Source organism: Cajanus cajan, chromosome 3 (assembly GCF_000230855.2).
Source record: "Cajanus cajan strain Asha chromosome 3, NIPB_CcT2T_4, whole genome shotgun sequence".
NCBI lineage: Eukaryota > Viridiplantae > Streptophyta > Magnoliopsida > Fabales > Fabaceae > Cajanus > Cajanus cajan.
In genome coordinates this window covers 11,757,626-11,777,843 of record NC_138519.1, presented here as the reverse complement: position 1 = coordinate 11,777,843, position 20,218 = coordinate 11,757,626, and the positions used below count along the sequence as shown (strand labels likewise).

At 32.7% G+C, this 20,218-nt stretch overlaps 1 protein-coding gene across 1 annotated transcript; it reads left to right on the top strand.

Annotated features, from left to right (window-relative positions):
• The first annotated feature begins 14,378 nt into the window (after positions 1–14,378).
• On the top strand, positions 14,379–19,081 carry LOC109799718 (putative disease resistance RPP13-like protein 1). Its single transcript, XM_020360334.3, has 4 exons — positions 14,379–18,267; positions 18,475–18,527; positions 18,740–18,796; positions 18,912–19,081. Exon 1 carries the CDS (start codon positions 14,543–14,545, stop codon positions 18,245–18,247), a length of 3,705 nt encoding a protein of 1,234 aa, XP_020215923.2. The 5' UTR covers positions 14,379–14,542; the 3' UTR covers positions 18,248–18,267; positions 18,475–18,527; positions 18,740–18,796; positions 18,912–19,081.
• The last annotated feature ends 1,137 nt before the right edge of the window (positions 19,082–20,218 follow it).

Below are 20,218 nucleotides of genomic sequence, written 5' to 3'. Positions count from 1 at the left end.
TTAAAATATGGAAATTCAAATATTTTAAGTGAAAAGACAAAAATATACTTAAAAAATTATTAAAAATAAATTATTTAAATATATAATCATATTATTACAAATAAAATTAGAATATATAAATTAAAAATCAGTTAAGGGTATGATTATCTATTATTTTTTAGAGAAAATCAGTTACAAGATGACGTATAACTTTATATTAAATGTGAATTTTGTAAATTCAACCGTTAAATTAAAAATATTTTACTCTTAAATCATATATACAAAATGTTATATTAATCGAAGATGATTTCTTATAAAACAAAATTAAATCTGTTGAAAAATTTATATTTTCGATGAGAAAATTTTTGTAGGAAAAGCTATATTATTGATGAAATATTTCAGACAAATTTATATTTGTTGAAAATGTAAGAACTAGTTTTAAATTTGATATGAAAATATTATGATATTATTAGATAAGATTTTAAGTTAGTATTTTATTAATAGTTAATAATTAAAAAATAAAACAAGGATAAATACATTTTTTGAATTTTATATGTTTGATTTAAGATAACTTATAAAATAACTCTTTGGTAAAGTTATTCCGCTCAGTAACTCATGGCGTGTGTTGAATTTTATCGATCTAATTAATTGTTAAATTAAAAGTTACTAAATTTTACTAATAATTAATATAAAAAATTAATTAGTTTTGGAATAAATTATTTTTGAATTAACAATATAATTGAAACATTAATTATTTTAAATTATTTAACTAAAATCTTATTGACAATTTACTATATGATCTTAATATTTTTGTATAATTAATATCTGGTTTACTATATGATCTTAATATTTTTGTATAACTAATATCTGATTTTAAATTTGATATGAGAATATTATATATAATTAGATAAGATTTTAAGTTAGTATTTTATTAATAGTTGATAATTAGAAAAAAAAAACAACAAGGATAAATACATTTTTTGAATTTTATATGTTTGATTTAAGGTAAATAAATATATTAAATTAATTAATAATTTATTTAAAATATTAAAATTTAATTTATAAGTATGTATTAAATAAATATTTATAATTTTTTAAATTATATTATCATTATAAATTATAAAATTAAATAATTTAAATTATAATTTTAAATAAAAATAAGTAGACGTTAATTATAAAAGTAAGTACATATAAATAAATAATAATTAAATATATTATTATTATTATTAATTATTATTATTTGTAATATAAAATTATTATACATTATTATTATAGTACAAATATGAGATTGTATATTTGAGGATGACTTAAATGAATTAATTTGTACAAGTTATACTGACAATATACATATACATTTCGGTAGCTTACTCATAAGAACTTCACAATTAAGCGTGTTTGACCTGGAATAGTACAGGGATGGGTGACCTTTTGGGAAGTTTTCCAGAAATTGCACAAGTAAAGATAAAACACACTAAACAATGAAATATCGTGAAATAGAATCCTTGAGAGACCAAATATGAGAGTTGTTACATTAATAAATTTATTAAAATTAAAAAAAAATTATAATTTTCTGGTAATTTCCCACGGATTTATCCGTGGGAAATTACCCACGGATAAATCCGTGGGAAAGCTACCCACGGATAAAAATTCGTGGGTAAATTTTAGACGACCAATTTACCGACGGATTAGTGTCCGTCGGTAATCCGTCGGAAATGCCTCATTACCCACGAATTTTGGGCATTTCCCACGGATTTTTGCCGTCTGAAATACCGAATTTTCTTGTAGTGATTCTTGGGTTAAATAAAATCTTTAGAATTAAAACAATGGTTCCATTAACATAAGAGTAGAAAATTCACATTCGTAAACTTAAAACATGGTCAAATGCGGAATTTATAGAAAAATGAAACATAAGTTTTTTTCTAAAACAAAATAACAATAATAAAATCCTAAACTAAGCTTAGCTATGCCCCAATGTCACGTATCTTATTAGAGCATGCCCAACTAAAACCTAAGTCTCATCACCAACATCCTCATGCTGATGATCACTTGCAACACAATTTAAACACATACAAAGAACAAGGGATTGAGAAACATCTCACTCGATTTTAGGTGTACAAATAACAGTTAAGCAACACACACAAATCATAACAAGCACATCCATAGCTACACATTAATCAGGTGTAAAATTCAAATTATACATAAACGGTAACACATGCACGGTCATTCATCATGCAAGGTCATTCATCATGCAATGATATCATGGACTCGACTCATAAATGCATGCATGTGGCGACAGTCACGTGTCTCATAATCACATATCACATGGTATGCTACCAAAGCAACATACCTAGAGTAGTCTAGGAGTACATGTCGGCTCAATCGTGCACTCTTAACTAGAAGGATGTACTGCTAGGGTCTCATCGGGGATAGCAAAGCCGCGCAAGATACGTCCCATACACACAAATGGGCAGAATTGGGCCTTCCAAACCACACTATCCCCTCCCCTAAAACTCCTCCAAGATGTTTCACACTTGGAGGGTTTTCCCTAACGATGTACTCCATATCATACCTCGTCATATAAATGCATATAAATCATGATGCATGTCACACATTCACAAACTCATGGACTCATCACTTTACTTGTCACGTGTGACACCCTTACTACCCTAACTCATATAGTGTATAAATAAACTAAAGAAATAAATTTTTCAACGTCGGGAAAAGGGTTCATGTAAAAACCTTTAGAAACATTCTTTGATATCCAAAATATTTTGAAAAAGAAACTTGGAAAATAAAAATAAGAGGTTACAAAATGTTTTCAAAATAATAAGTACAGCTCCATTTACAAATAAGGTTCATGTCCTAGAAGTCCTCTGCCCCGATGTCACAATATCAGAGCATACCCACAACTCAACTGTTGGCATTCTAGATGCCACTCATAGCCGGATCTTCCTCACCTAAAACATCCACAAATTATACAGTGAGAAAAGAAAACATTTATATGTAAAGCACACAAGGAAAAACGCAACATATCATCTCATTATAAAATATTCATAAACATTTCAATATATCATAACTATATCAATCATGCATCATCATCACGTCACAATTCGCAATCACACCAATCTTCACAAATCTTGCAATCACAATCATCACAAATCTTACTATGTCAAGGTCACGCTACCCTTCAGCCTAGGGTCGTGCTCACCCTTGACATCACACTGTGTAAAGGTCACGCTACCCTTTTAGTAGCCTAGGGCCGTGCTCACCCCTGACATAATACTGTGCCAAGGTCACGCTACCCTTTTGACAGTCTAGGGTCGTGCTCACCCCTGGTCGTCAGTATGAGGAACCACAATCACGTCACAATCACAATTACAATCACACCAATCCATGAAAAATCTTACAATTAACCCTATGCCAAGGTCACACTTGTAGCATCTCTTTCTCGAGGTCGTGTCACCCCTGACATAAGCATTAATTGCCTCACACATCCCACCTTATGCCAAGGTCACGCTTGTAGCATCTCTTGCCTAAGGTCGTGCCACCCCCGACATAAGCATGAGAAATCACACATCCTACACTGTGCCAAGGTCACGCCTGCAACATCTCTTGCTCGAGGTCGTGCCACCCCCGACATAAGCATGAGGAATCACCCATCCCATACTATGCCAAGGTCACACCTGTAACATTTCTTGCCTAAGGTCATGCCACCCCTGGTCACAAGTGTGAGGAACCACAATCACATTCTCATTCACATCCACATCCACATCCACATCCACATCCACATCCATATCCACATATCAATTCCACAATACATACACAATCCACATAAAATGGAGGTTCACATACCCCTCAAGTAATTCACCATGAATCCTCGTCTAGATCATCAATTTTATCAAATAATATAACAATAACATTCATAAATTAATATAATAATCAATAAAATTAGCAATTTAATACAATCTTAACATAAATAGTAAAACCCCCAATTGTTCCAAAACCTAGCTCACAGACACTTTTCTATAATTTCGTTTTCTCTCCTAGATCATCATTCTTACAAATTAAATATATATTTCTAATCCTCAACACATACAGAATATAATAGTATCATTAATTCCTCAAACAGAAATAATCCAATTTTTCCAAAACCTAACTTATAAGCACTTTTCTATAATTTCGTTCTCTCTCCCAGAGCATCATTTTTACAAATAAATCATATATTCATAGTCCTAAATACAATCAGAATCACATAAGATCAATAATTCTCCAAACAGAAATAATTATAAAATTACTCATAATCCTAAGGGCTCTTCCTCTACCCAATTCCCTCATGTAACTCTACATATAAATAATCCCCTTTTCTCCCGTACCTTGATATGTAGAAGCTGAACCTACACAAGATCTGGTTGGTCTCCCTTAAGTCTACACAATATATATATTAAATTAGTTTATCACGTACCATTATATATATGTACTAGGAGAATTAAAAGAGGAAATAGACACTTTGTGTCTTTAAATCTTTTTAAAAGTAAAATAATTAAAAATTATTTATTTATTTCTTAAGAATTAAGGGTATGATTATCTATTATTTTTTAGACAAAATCAGTTACAAGATGACGCATATTTCCTTTTATCTATTACTATAGATAATCAAACAACTATATATTTAACTATTTTTCTTCCATTCATTTTCTCTGTCTTTATCTCTACTTTCTATATATATATTCATTGAAGTTTTAAATACTCATATTTATACTCGTTTGTATTTTACTGATTTACTAAAATATAAAATTCAGAAATCAATAAAATGTAAATTTAAGAAATTACTACAACTTGAAGAGATATTTTTAAATCAATCAGTTATTAGGAACAAAACTAATTATTTAGTGTAATTATTTTAACTTTAATGTTTTAAGTTTTAAATAAAGAAGATTTAATCTAGAAAAAATTTCATTAACCCTACTTGAAGTTTTTCTCAATATCGTCATACGTATATCTCTTCTCAAATTTTTAAGTGAGTATTAATTTTCTTATTTATTTATTTAAGTGGCACATCCAACTACTTATATAAGATAATACTATTTATATACTTTTAAGAGAAAATAATTTATTAATACAAATATCAATAATTAAATGAGATTTGATCTCTTATTTCATTATTTCAACTTTTTTGAAATTTATTTTAAATATCATGCACACTGTGATTTAAAAAATATATTAAATTTAAGTAATAATTTTAAAAATGAATTGAAAAAAATCTTATTTTCAAAATTGAAGATCAATGAAAGTTTTCATCAAAATGACATAGTATTGGATGTAATTTAGAAATAAATGATAGATACATATATATGATTTGCAGAACATAATTTAACTTTTTTCCCCTTATTTAATTAATAACGTTATTTTCAAAGAGATGAGTAATTTTTAAAAATTAAAGAAAAGATATGTTATTCTTAAATTTGGACGTCATGTGTTGGTATTTTTCAAGATAAGTAAAAAAAACACATTTACGCTAATTAGTTTATAAGTTATAATAACCTAAACATATAATTATATATAGGTAAGCCATACCTCACTCACTCTGATTTATATTTATCTTATTGATTACAATATATTTATATTTTGAAAACACCCATATAATAATGAAAATATTATATAGTGCATTGTTGTGTGTATCGATGGGATCAGGATTGCTTGTATTTGAAAAATAATTGACTTATATTTTATTTAATAATTTCATACGGATTTAAATCCGTCAAAAATTTTAGACAGATTTAAATCCGTGGGAAATTCCGTCGAAAATTTTAGACGAATTTAAATCTGTGAAAAATTCCGTCAGAAATTTCATATGGCTTTAAATCTGTCAGAAATTCTGTCGAAAATTTCAGACGGATTTAAATCCGTCAAAAATTTTGTCATAAATTCCATCAGTTAGAATTCCATCGGAAATTCTGTCAGAAATTTCTGACGGATCTAAATGCGTGGGAAATTTCTGACGGATTTTTGTCTATGGGAAATTATCCGTCAGAAATTTAACTTTTTCTTGTAGTATGCAATGATGTTATGGACTTGACTCATAAATGCATGCATTTGACGACAGTCACATGTCTCATAATCACATATCATGTGGTATGTTACCAAAGCAACATACCTAGAGTAGTCTAGCAGTACATGCTGGCTCAATCGTGCACTCTCAACTAGAAAGATGTATTGCTAGGATCTCATCGGGATAGCAAAGTCGTGCAAGATACGTCCCATGCACACAAACGGGTAGAACTGGGCCTTCCAAATCACACTATCCCCTAGGATTCCTCCAAGATGTTTCAAACTTGGAGGGTTTCCCCTAACTATATACTCTATATCATACCTCGTCACATAAATGCATATGAATCATGATGCGTGAGGGAAAAGTTGTTATCGAGGAGAAAACGATCAACGATCATAGAGACTAGATTGAGGCTCATCTTTCTCTTTTGCAATGATTCTGGTTGCTTTCCGGCATTCAGTAGTGTCTTCATCCTGAACAATAGCAAAGAATAGAGACACTGTGGTGACTTTGCCTTCTTCACCTTCTTACATTTATAGGGATTCAAACATAGGAATTTATTTCTTTTCGAGCTATCAATAATTAGTAATTACTGCCACAAATATTAATTAAAATTTTTAAAATCAAAATCAAAATAAAATCTATTAATTCACAGTATATTTATTTGGGAATAGATTTCTCTTTTATCTGTAAAAAACAATATTTTTTTAAGAAATAATAAATGTTTTATTAACTTTTTTAAAATAAAGGGTTTTGTTTTTAGTTTTAAAATTTTAAATTTGAATTTCGTTTCAGCTAAACATTTTCATCCAGATATATTTTTTGTTTTAAAATACAAGTGTTTAATTAAGTATTTTTATTTTCATAAACTAATTTTGGTAATCACAATGATTATAAGTATAGTCAATAATATTATTCAAATAATGAATGAATTCAAAAAAAATAAATTTTATCGATTAAGAATAAAATTTTAAATTAACTTAATTATAAAATTGTGATGAATGATTTTCTAGTAGTTCAAAGACTTGAAAAATCACTATTAACTTTATTTTATTTTTCAAATAAAACTTTTCCAATGGCAAGTGAATTGATCTTTCTTTGTATTGTGTAATCTTCCGTTTTTCTATGTCTTCTTTTTTCTTCTTTTTTGGGATCAACCAAATTCATCTTTTCTCTTATCTTCTCTAATTTTCTTGCTTTATATCTTTTAGGTACTATAACTTTTGTTAAATTTAAAATACAATCTCAAATCCCTCAAACTTTTATATTTTAATGATAACAAATAGAAATTGTTTATTTATTTATTTATTTTTATCTCTTTTTTGAATTAAAATATATTTCTCCACCTATCTCTAATTTTCTTAAGATATGTCTCCCTTTCCAAATACATTATGATAATATTGTATCATTATTCTTTGTCCTATTATGGGGACAATAAATAATTTATCCTCTATACAAATCACATATATTTTTATTGCCATTAATACCTCTAAATTTTATCGGAGAACAACAATTATTGTACAAGCTCCTTAGATTTGGGAAACTAGAGAGTTGGATCCAATAAAACTTGAAAAACGAATGTGAGACCAAGAAAAAGACTATAATGAAACAATTAAAGAGCAAGAAGATGGTGATTACGAGGACAATGAAGAAACATCATATAAAGAAAATGACTTTAGAGAACTAATTTTAAAAGATCCATGCAGTTAAGGGTCCATGACAGACAACAAATTTCAAAACACTTTAAGAAGCAGATTTCTAATTTCATTATAGAAAAAGCGACAAAACTTAATTCCTAAAATGATAGGGACATGGTGATAAGACATACTTGCAAGAAAGTAGAATTGTGGAAAGAAGTTAAATCTAGTATATTAAATGTAGGATTCTGACAACAATCCATACCAAGTTACTAGGCCGAAGAGGAGAATCAAGAGACCCACATACCTTCCTCACTTTGTGTAATTGGCTATAGTCACTCAGGAAGGATAAGATACTATTATCATATTATTTGGTTGTAATTGTCACATGCATTATTTTCATTCTACTATATTCCTTTTCCCTAAATTGCATTGAGCGAAGGATTACCAACAACATTTTGTATAAATAATGCAGAAATGAATGAAAATGGCAGAGAATTAGCAAACTATTCCTTCTTTAGCAGTAGACTAGCCATTAGTATCCTACCAACCAGTGCGACCTGCCCTTTCACCATGACTAGACACAATACCAGAAAAATGGCTTAAGGATCTTGGTCTAGTTACTATAGATTACACTTCTTTTACCATACAATTTATGTGCATGCCACCCTATGGTGTTACATGCTGATGTAGCTCTCCAATTGGAACTCGCCTCAACCCAACAAACCAAATGACTTTTCTAGACACATGTTGCCTCAACCAACCCTATTTCACTTAGCCATTTTACCTGACCCAAAACCTCTTCTCCCCAACCCTTCCATTTCTACCACGACTCTACCACACCCAACCCTTGAACCCCTGCGTACCCAATTCGACACCCTCTTGCATGAACTTTCCCAACTTCCACCCCACTGTAACATTGCCCACCATATACACCTCCTTCCAAACACTACCCCTGTTAATGTGTGTCTTTAAAAAAATAATTGAATTAGAGAAATAGGTCACCACTGTAGAATAATAAGAGACGAGTAATACTAATATTGTGTGAACGTAGCAACTCACTGTACTTTTTATTGAATAAGAGATGACCTTTAAATAGCCATTGTACAATCGTACCGAATTAACAAGACGATAACAAAATATCTTATCAAAACAAATCTTATCAAAAACTATCTTATCTAAAATGAAACAAATAACTCAACAGACTAAACAAACAGTTCAAAATAACTAACTCGGATATCTCTAAAATTTAAGATTATCTAACAAAACTTCCCCATAAGCTTAAATTTCTTTGAATGCTGAGATATGAGAACTCCTTGCTACTTAGCCTCAACTCTTGTCCAATGTCGACATAGACCAATTGCGTGTCTTCTACATGCTTGTGCAACCATCGTGACCAGAATCCCACGTGGACATCTTTATTTCTCGCCACATCATCCATATTCACCATAAGACGAGCTTTGTAACGCTCCACTTCGCCATTTGCATTTGTCTTCCTTTTGTATACCCGCTTCAAACCAATTGGCTGAGCTCTTGTGGGTAAATCTGTCAGCTTCCACGTCTCACTCTTCTCAATTGATTCGATCTCCTCATCCATTGCTTTCTTCCATTTCTCATCAAGTACGACCTCTTCAAATTTTATATCTTCTGTTCCTGTCAATAGACATACTACATGTAGTTCGTCAATAGAGTTGTAGATGTCTTGCAAGCTCCGAGTTCTAGGCTGCTCAGGTTCATCATCTTCCTTGGAATGCTCATTGGTCCTATCCGAGCTTCTCCCTATCATCTCCGAGCTCTCCCTCTCAGAGTTCGAGCTCCCCGAAGTCTTTTCAGAGTTACTCCAGCTCCACTCACTTTCCTCATCTACTTGGACATCTCGACTTACCAGAATTTTTCCTGTAACAGGGTTGTACAATTTGTAGGCTTTTGCCTTTTCATCATACCCGATCAAAATATACTTCTTGCTCCTATCATCGAGCTTCGTTCTGAGCTGAGCTGGAACATGACCGTAAGCAAGGCTTCCGAAGATCTTGAAGTGATGTATACTCGGTTTTTGTCCACTCCATGCTTCTTGAGGTGTCACATCATCCAATTTTGAATGTGGGCACCTGTTCTGTATATATATGGCACACTGCACTGCCTCTGCCCAAAAATTCTCAGGCATATTCTTCCCTTTAAGCATAGCTCGGACCATATCAAGAATAGTCCGATTCTTTCTTTCAGCTACTCCATTTTGTTGTGGTGAATATGGAGCTGTGAAAAAATGTCTTATACCTTGCTCTTCACAGTACTCCATAAACTCTGCCGATGTGAATTCTCCACCTCTGTTCGACCTCAAGGCTTTAATTTGCTTGTTAGTCTCTTTCTCCACCATGACTTTAAACTTTTTAAAAGCTTCAAACGCCTTTGATTTTTCTTGCAAAAAATATACCCAGGTCTTTCGAGAGAAGTCATCTATGAAAGAAATGAAATATTTCTTACCACTGAAGGATGCAAGAGAGATTGGTCCACACAAGTCAGTGTGTATCAGGCCAAGTTGCTCCTTTGCTTTGTATTCGGATAAGCTCGGAAAACTTGTTCTTGAATGTTTTTCGAGCACACACGCTTCACAGAACTTCTTGTCAAACTCAACACCACATAGTCCGAGCACCAACTCCTTCCTTGATAGCTCGGCCAAGCCTCCAAAGTTTAAATGCCCAAAATGAAAATGCCACATCATGGCTTCATCCTTCACGTCCAGCTTCAAGCACTTATTTTGAATGATGTTCAGCTGCAGTTTATACATTCGATTCTTTTTTATCTCTACTCGGGCTACTAAACGATCATGTTTGTCCTTCAAATAAAGCACTCGATCCTTCATCAGAACTGAGTTGCCTTTCTCCATCATCTGCCCCATGCTTAAGATGTTATTCTTAAGCTCGGGAACGTAGTAGACGTTCCTTATTTCTCCAACTCGTCCATCCTTCTACATAAGCCTGATGGTTCCACGCCCTTTTACCGCCACCTTGGAATCATCCCTAAATGACACGAATCCAGCCTTCACCTTGACGAGTTCGTTGAAAAAACTTTCTTCTCCACACATATGATTGCTCGCTCCAGTGTCCAAATACCAGACCGAGTTGTTTAAGCAACCCGAATCAAGCTCGGCCTCTGACTTCTCATCTGAGCTTGGAAGCTCAACTGTTGATCTCTCCACGCAACTCAAGTTTAGCTCAACCTCGGAGGCACAACTCGGACGAAGCTTGGTCTCCGAGCTCTGCGTCATCATCAAAATTCCTGCTTCCTCGTCCTCTTCTTCTGTGAGAAGATTCTTCTCTTTCTTTTCACTTCGGCTTTTAGCTCGGCAATACTTTGCTATGTGACCGTATTTGCCACAGTTGTAGCAATTTTGCCGATTTGCATTCCTTTGCGTAGTGGCCGTGTTTGCCACACTTATAACATTCTACCTCCGACCTTGGCTGACTTTCTTGGCTACGATCACCTCGTCCTTGTCCACATTCCTTTGCGTAGTGGCCGTGTTTGCCACACTTATAACATTCCACCTCCAACCTTGGCTGACTTCCTTGGCTACGATCACCTCGTCCTTGTCCACCTTCATGATCACCTCGTCCTCTACCTCGTCCTTGACCACTTAATCTTCGGCCTTGGGTGTTCCGAGTTTCATTCAAATCAAGTTGCGCCTGTAATGCTTGATCAAGAGTATTCTTCATCTTCCTCCTCCTTTGTTCGTGGGCTTCGAGTGACCCAGCGAGCTCTTCCACTGAGAGAACTGACAAGTCCTTTGACTCCTCAATTACGCATGCAATACTCTCAAAATCATCTGTTAATGATTTCAAGATTTTCTCTACAATTCTACTTACTGGCATTGGCTCCCCATTCCTTCTGAGTTGATTAGCCAACTTCTCCACCCGAGTTATGTACTCGGATACTCGTTCCTTATCCTCCATCTTCAAACACTCAAACTCTCCTCGAAGATTTTGAAGTCGGATCTGTCTAACACGGTGGTTACCTCTGTGCGCAACCTCCAAGATCTTCCATGCTTCCTTTGAAGACGCAGCATTTGCAATCTTCTCGAAACCTGATTCATCCACAGCATTGTACAGAAAATACAAAGACGATTTGTCCTTTACTCGTGTCTTTTCCAATGCGACAATCTGAGCCACAGATTGGTCTTCGTCCTCCTCGGGTTCTTGGAACCCCTTCTCCACTATGTCCCATAGACTTTGGGAACCTAACAGGGTCTTCATCTGTATACACCAATTATCATAATTGGTTTTCTTTGACAGTTGTGGTACGGTCATTCCATTAACAACTTTCGTCATTACTCTTTCCCTTTTTTTTAACACACACACAAGCGCACACTATTTTCCTCTCACACTCGGCACTCAGAGCATAAAGCTCTGATACCAATTTGTAGAATAATAAGAGACGAGTAATACTAATATTGTGTGAACGTAGCAACTCACTGTGCTTTTTATTGAATAATAGATGACCTTTAAATAGCCATTGTACAATCGTACCGAATTAACAAGACGATAACAAAATATCTTATCAAAACAAATCTTATCAAAAACTATCTTATCTAAAATGAAACAAATAACTCAACAGACTAAACAAATAGTTCAAAATAACTAACTTGGATATCTCTAAAATTTAAGATTATCTAACAACCACCATGCTTGAATTTGACATGATTCAACTAAGCTAGAGTCTATTTTCTTCCCTCGTCCTCCTTGAGAAGAAAAAGGATGGCAGTTGGTGTTACTGCGTTGATTATAAAGCTCTAAATGTCGAATATAAACTAATTTTGGTAATCACAATTATTATAGGTATAGTCAGTAATATTTCTCAAATAATGAATGAATTCATAAAAGAAATTTCTTTTATCTTCTCTAATTTTCTTTCTTTATATCTTTTAATTTCTTTAACTTTTTGTTAAATTAAAAGATAATCTTGAATTGTTCAAACTTTCATATTTTAATGATAATAAATAAAAAGATTTTTAAGAAAATATATACTTTTTTTAATTAGAGAAAGTGTAAGGCACTAACCATAATCAAACGTTGTTCAACCAAACGAAACATATTATCTCATGGACTAGCATATATATGTTTAACAATGAAGTTGTTTATTTGAATGTTTCTTTAATAGATTGAACTTTAAATACTTCCTTTAAAGACTCAAACTTTTTGGCATTGATTAGCCTCCTCACTGTGAACAATAACAAAGAATAATGACAAGAATTATGATGTGTGGTGACTTTGCCTTTGTTTCAGTTTCTTACTTTTATAGGGATTAGAAGGTGGGAATCTACTTTCTTTCAAACTATGAAGATCATTAACAAGATAAGTCAATAATTAGTAATTATCGTCACAAATATTAATTAAAATTTTTACAATCAAAATTAAAATAAAATCTATTAATTCACACTATGAATGTATTTGAATATAATGTATTTTATTTGGGAATAAATTACTCTTTTACCTGTAAAAAAATAATATTCTCTTTTAAAAATAATATATGCTTTTATAATTTTTTAAAATAAATATTGTTTTTAATTTTTAATTTTTAAATTTGAATTTAGTTTCAGCTAAACATTTTTATCCAATTATATTTTTCATGCTTTAAAATACGGGTGTTTCATTAAATATTTTTATTTTCATAAACCCTAAATTAAAAAGCTTATTAATACAATACTCAATTGAAAATGTTTTACACATTACATTAGTGGGAGTAGTGTTGTCATTTGTTAGCTCCCAATTGGTTATAACCTTCAATTGTGAAGGTTCTTTTGATACGCACGATTTAAAGATTGCCAACACTAACAGAACGAAAACACACTGCAGATGCTGTATGATTTGGAATGCCGCATGTAATTCCTATATGCCAAAATAATATATTGATTTTTCTCCTAATTTATAATGATCAAAAGGAAAAAAAAAAAAATATTGGTATAAATATCAATTCCTGTTTGAGACATTACTAGTTAAGTTGAATCGCTTATGTGAGAAGAGGTACACCAAGGATGACATGAGAAGACATTATTATTATTGTCACAATCATCAACAGATAACAAATATAAATATTATGATAGTTCTTATTTTATTTTATTATATTATTTTTTATTTTATATATGATAGTATTGTTTTAAACTTATAGTCATGCCAGGATGTAAAAACCTTTGGTCAGGATGGACAAAACAAAGAAGAGATGAAGTTTTATATTGAACTATTCAAGATTTATTAGTTCTAAGCGATAGTTGAAATTCTAGATATGCCTTAAGTTGATGGAAGGTTGTTAGTAAATGAGGAAATATATATTGTGCTGACAGGTTTCTGGGTGGGTTGAAGAATATAATTGGTGATAAGAAAATAATTTGAGTTGAAGAAAATAATTGTTAGTAGTTAGTACCAGCAGTCACTATAACTTGCCCCACAAACTGTGTTAGCACCGGAAGTCAATTATATCACACAGGAAAATATATCCCACTTTCGTGGCAATAACTGAATAGAAAATATCAAAACCCATTTACCCCTTGCACAGTTTGTAAACAAAATATTAACACTAATTAAAGCATTTGATAAATATAACCCACTTTAAATTAACAGTAGATAAATTCAAACATATGAATATCAAGAAAGCATCTTACTTGTGTGGTGCAAAAGGAAAGAGTCTTTGAAAAAGCATCCAATCCAACTGCATAGGGTGTGATGTGATACCAACCACCACTACACTTTGTCTTGGAGTTGAGCGAGTAAAAGTAATGAGAATTTAGTCAAGTCAACTATCATTGCATCTATAAAGAACCAATCCAGTTTATTGCAACCAATTTCTTACCTTTCTCATTTAACTCTTAACATCACTTGTTCTTGAGATCATGGCTACAGCAGTCGTAGGTGGTGCGTTCCTCTCTGCCTTCCTTGATGTTGTTTTTGACAGGCTGGCTTCACCTGAGGTTGTCAACTTTATCCGTGGAAACAAGCTTGACAGCAAGTTGCTTCAACAGTTGGAGACCATTCTGAGAGTGGTTAGAGCTGTGCTTGATGATGCTGAGAAGAAACAAATCACAGACTCCAATATCAACCATTGGCTCACTACTCTCAAAGATCTTGTCTACCAGGCTGATGACTTGCTCGATCATGTTTCTACCAAAGCTGCCACCCAAAAGAAGGTAAGAAACTTCTTTTCTCGTTTTTCCAATAGTAAGATAATTACTAAGTTGGAAGACATAGTTGTCAGATTAGAGAATGTTTTAAGACTTAAGGAGAGTCTTGATCTGAAAGAGATTGCAGTGGAGAACAGTGTACCATGGAAAGTTCCATCAACATCTCTCGAAGATGGATCTCACATATATGGTAGGGATAATGACAAGGAGGCCATAATCAAATTGTTGTTGGAGAATAGTAGTGATGGTGAAGAAGTGTCTGTCATCCCTATTGTGGGCATGGGTGGAGTTGGAAAAACTACTTTGGCACAATTGGTGTACAATGACGACAGTTTGAAGGAGATATTTGATTTTAAAGCATGGGTTTGTGTTTCTGAAGAATTTGATATTCTAAACGTCACAAAAATTATATTAGAGGCAGTTACTGCACAACCTTGTAAAATCAATGATCTAAACTTACTTCACCTTGATTTGATGGACAAACTGAAAGATAAAAAGTTCTTGATTGTTTTGGATGATGTTTGGATTCAAGATTATGTTAATTGGAGTCTTCTTAAGAAACCACTTCAACGTGGAATTAAGGGAAGTAAAATTCTTGTTACAACCCGCAATGAAAGTGTAGCAACTGTAGTCCGTACTGTTCAACCTTATCATCTAAATCAGTTGTCGAATGAGGATTGCTGGTTAGTGTTTGCAAACCATGCATGTTTTACTCCAGAACCTAGTGAGAATTCAATGACTCTAGAAAAAATTGGAAGGGACATTGTTAAAAAGTGTAAGGGATTGCCTTTAGCAGTACAATCACTTGGAGGTATGTTGAGAAGAAAGCATGCCGCTAGGGATTGGAATGATATACGGAACAGTGACATTTGGGAACTTGAGTGTAACATTATTCCAGCACTAAGAATCAGTTATCATTATCTCCCTCCACAATTAAAAAGATGTTTTGTTTATTGTTCATTGTATCCTAAGGATTATGAATTTCAGAAAAATGAATTAATCTTATTGTGGATGGCTGAAGATCTTTTAAAGCCGGGAAAAAAAGGAAAATCATTAGAAGAAGTTGGTTGTGAGTATTTTGATTATTTAGTTTCAAGGTCATTTTTTCAACATTCATCTAGGGTAAGTAAATTTGTGATGCATGACCTCCTGCATGATCTAGCAACATCCCTTGGACAAGAATTTTATTTGAGATTAGAGGAATTGGGAAAAGAAACCAAGATCGATGTCAAGATTCGTCATTTGTCATTTACCAAATTCAGTCATGCTGTCTTGGACAACTTTGATGGAATAAATTTTTTTAGAACTTTCTTGTCTATCATCCATTTTGAAGTTGCTCCATTCTATAATGAGAAGGCACCATGTATTATAATCTCAAAACTTTTGTACTTGAGAGTTTTATCATTCCGTGACTTCCAAAGTTTGGATGCTTTGCCTAATTCAATAGGTAAATTGATCCATTTGCGTTATTTAAATCTGTCTCATACAAGTGTTTCTACATTGCCAGAATCATTGTGTAATTTATACAATCTAGAAACCTTGAAGTTGTATAATTGCACCAAGTTGACTAAGCTGCCCACTGGCATGCAGAATCTTGTAAACTTGCGTCATCTTGATATATATGGTGTTCCTTTAAAAGAGATGCCTAGAGGAATGGGAAAATTAAACCACTTACAAGAATTAGATTTTTTTATTGTGGGCAAGAATATAGAGAATGGGATCAAAGAATTGGGAGGACTTTCAAACCTTCATGGTTCGCTTACGATTAGAAATTTGGAGAATGTTACCTCAAGTGATGAAGCATTGGAGGCTAAGATAATGGATAAGATGTACATTGACAGATTATACTTGGAGTGGTCTGAATGTAACAACAATAGTAGCCAGTTCCAAATTGAAACAGATGTATTCTGCAAGTTACAACCTCACCAAGAGCTGAAATCTCTATCAATACGTGGTTATCAAGGAACTAGATTTTCGGATTGGGTGGGAAATTGTTTATTCCACTGTATAGCAGATCTACAGTTAGATAATTGTAAGAACTGTTATATTCTTCCTTCGCTAGGGCAACTACCATCTCTTGTGAGCCTTTATATTTCAAGATTGAATTCGGTGAAGACTATTGATGCAGGTTTTTACAAGAATGGAAATTCTTGTTCTGTGAAATCCTTTCCCTGCCTTAAATATCTAGAAATTAATAACATGCCTTGTTGGGAAGTGTGGAGTTCCTTTGAGTCAGATGCTTTTCCTTCACTTAGGAGGCTTGTTATTTGGGGTTGTCCTAAACTACGGGGAGATTTGCCAAATCACCTTCCTGTTCTGGAATGCCTTGAGATTTCTAATTGCGAGCAGCTTGTCTCTACTTTTCCAAGGGCTCCCGTCCTGCGAGATTTAGAGATTTTTGAAAGCAATAAAGTAGCGTTGGATGTGTTTCCTCCTTCGGTGGAAATTATCAGAGTAAAAGGAAGCCCAATGGTGGAGTCCATGATGGAGGCCATCACTAACGTCCAACCAACTTCTCTCCATTCTTTATCATTAAGTGATAGTTCCTCAGCCATATCATTTCCAGGTGGTCGTTTACCTGCATCGCTCAACACTCTGAGAATCCATGATATTAAGAAATTGGAATTCCCGTCCCAACAGAAACACGAGTTGCTAGAAAATCTGACCGTATACAACAGTTGTGACTCGCTCACATCTCTTCCATTGATTTCCTTTCCAAATCTCAAAAGTCTCAGAATCGATAGGTGTGAAAATATGGAATCTCTCTTGGTTTTAGTGTCAGATTCACCTAAGAATCTAAGTTGTTTTGAGATTCGCCAATGCCCTAACTTTGTTTCATTCCCAAGAGAAGGATTTCCTGTGCCCAATTTGACTACTTTGAGAGTTGGATTTTGCGACAAGTTGAAGTCGTTGCCTACTCAGATGAGTGCTCTTCTTCCAAAATTACAACATCTTGAAATAAGCAACTGCCAGGAAATTGAGTCATTTCTTGAAGGGGGTATGCCACCTAACTTGAGTACGATTCATATTTTCAACTGTGAGAAACTAGTGAGCAGCCTAGCATGGCCATCGATGGACATGGTTACCAATCTCATCATCTATGGTCCGTGTGATGGCATAAAGTCCTTCCCAAAGGAGGGTTTGTTGCCTCTCTCCCTTACGTATCTCTCTCTACAAAACTTCTCAAGTCTAGAGATGTTGGACTGCAAGGGGCTTCTCCATCTCACATCCCTCCAAAGCTTACGAATTGCTCGTTGTCATAAGTTGGAGAATATGGCAGGTGAAAGATTGCCTCTCTCTCTAATAAAATTAGAAATTATTTCATGTCCTTTGCTGCAAAGACGCGTGAAGCACCGTCAAATTTGGCCTAAAATTTCTCATATCCCTGGCATTAAAGTTGACGATAGATGGATTTAGTGACGAAGGATGATCACCAGGTAATTCTCCTGCTTTGTCCTTTTCTTTATGTTTAACTTAGTTATTGCATTCAACAAGTCATGGGTTACTTGTTTAGTTTGAAATATGATTCGTTCTGCAAGTGTAACGATAGAAAATTCATTTGTATATTGTTTCTTTTCAATGAATATTCGAGTTTAATTAAAACGTATTGCAGAAATAACTAATGGTCTTTTTCTATTTTGCAGTTTGTTTGCATAGTAAGAGCCGAGATTTTGCTTAGTATTATGGTGAATACCAGGTAAAGATTATCTTAGGATAGATCTCATTGCACAATATAAATTAAACTCTTACAAATATGATAAAATAGTCTTAAAATGAATTTTTAAGACTCCAGGGATGAAACTCCACTACAGCAGCCCGAAGTTTAATTAATTCATGATCATGAATTTTTCTTTTCATTCTATTCACATGCTATATTCTACTTATATTTCTCTTTTTTTTTCTTCTCAGGAGACACAACTTCTAACCAGCTAGACAAACATTATACAATTTTATGGTAGCAAAAAAGTAAGTATATATTAAGCAATGTTCTTATTTATGTCTTGACAAATATTCGTAGTTTACCACTGATTCCCAAAACAGATATAAAAGTTTCTACATATTTTGTTTGTGTTCTTCGCAGAATGGAGACCGAATCTCTTATGTATGGAATGTGTCCATCCCACTTCAATTGATAAATGCATTAATGTACTGAACAATATTTTTATAGTTGAATATGTTGCAATAACACATTACTTAGTGTAAGGGGAAAAAAGAAGTGAAAGTGAAAAGAAAAAAAAGATAATTTTGTTATTTTTATTGGTTTTAAAAATTGACTGTACCAAAACATCTTATAATAACTCCTTTTTTAATATAATTATGATAAAAATTAACAAATTTATCGTTGATTAAATGATGTAAAATATTACGGTAAGCACGCACACTATTTGCGCTTATAAATAAGGTTTCGCTTATAAATAAGGTATCAAATTTCAAAGTTTATATTTTAGTGAGTGGTACAGTTTATGATAATCATGATATAAATTTCAAAATTAAATTAGAAGTATTCCTTTTCATTTTTTTGGTTTTTGTTCCTTGTTAGTATGGTATTTTAAGTTGGACTAGCGGTCTTTGTTTAAAGATTCAAGCAAATTACTACTTATCGCTTATACACAATACAATTTAAAGATTGCTAATAGAATGAAAACACACAGCAGATGTTTATCCACTTTAGAAAGGTTTATACCTTTTCTAAATGACAAAATAATCGCTATTTATATAATATTTATTATAAAATAATTTTTTTTGTAATTTATAATAATTGAAAAAAATTATATTATCAATATCAATCCTGTTATGAGACATTACGACATTCCTGTTTTAGTGGAATCATTTTTCAAGAAGAGCCAAGGGTTGATTTGAGAGAAACTATTATTGTGAACATTCATGAAACAATGACAGATAACAAATATGAATATGATGCTTTTTAATATGTAAATGTGATAGAATATTCACAAACATTTAGTCATGCCCGGACAAATATGTTCCCGTACACTTGTTATTGGCCACTTGTAGTTGAGAGTAGAAATTGTATTCATTTTCAAATGGCATATTTTTAAAATGAGCATCTTTTGATAAACTTTTTCAAACACTTATAGAAGAAAAGATATTAAAGAAGAATGAAATTCTTTTTTCATTAGTTATAATTAACTTATGCAAAGTTTAAAAATTAGTATGAATTTTTTTTTATAAATTAATTTATGTAAAAACTAATTTTGGTTTGTGAAAAAGCATCTTTCATTTTTCCTTTCATGTATTCTCTTATAATTATTTATAAAGAAGTTTATTCAAAGATATTAACCAATTTCCATTAGACAAACAGATTTTAATTTTTTGACTTGCAAACAATCAACAAAGGTTCATGCATCAATTGCGTGAACTTTGATACAA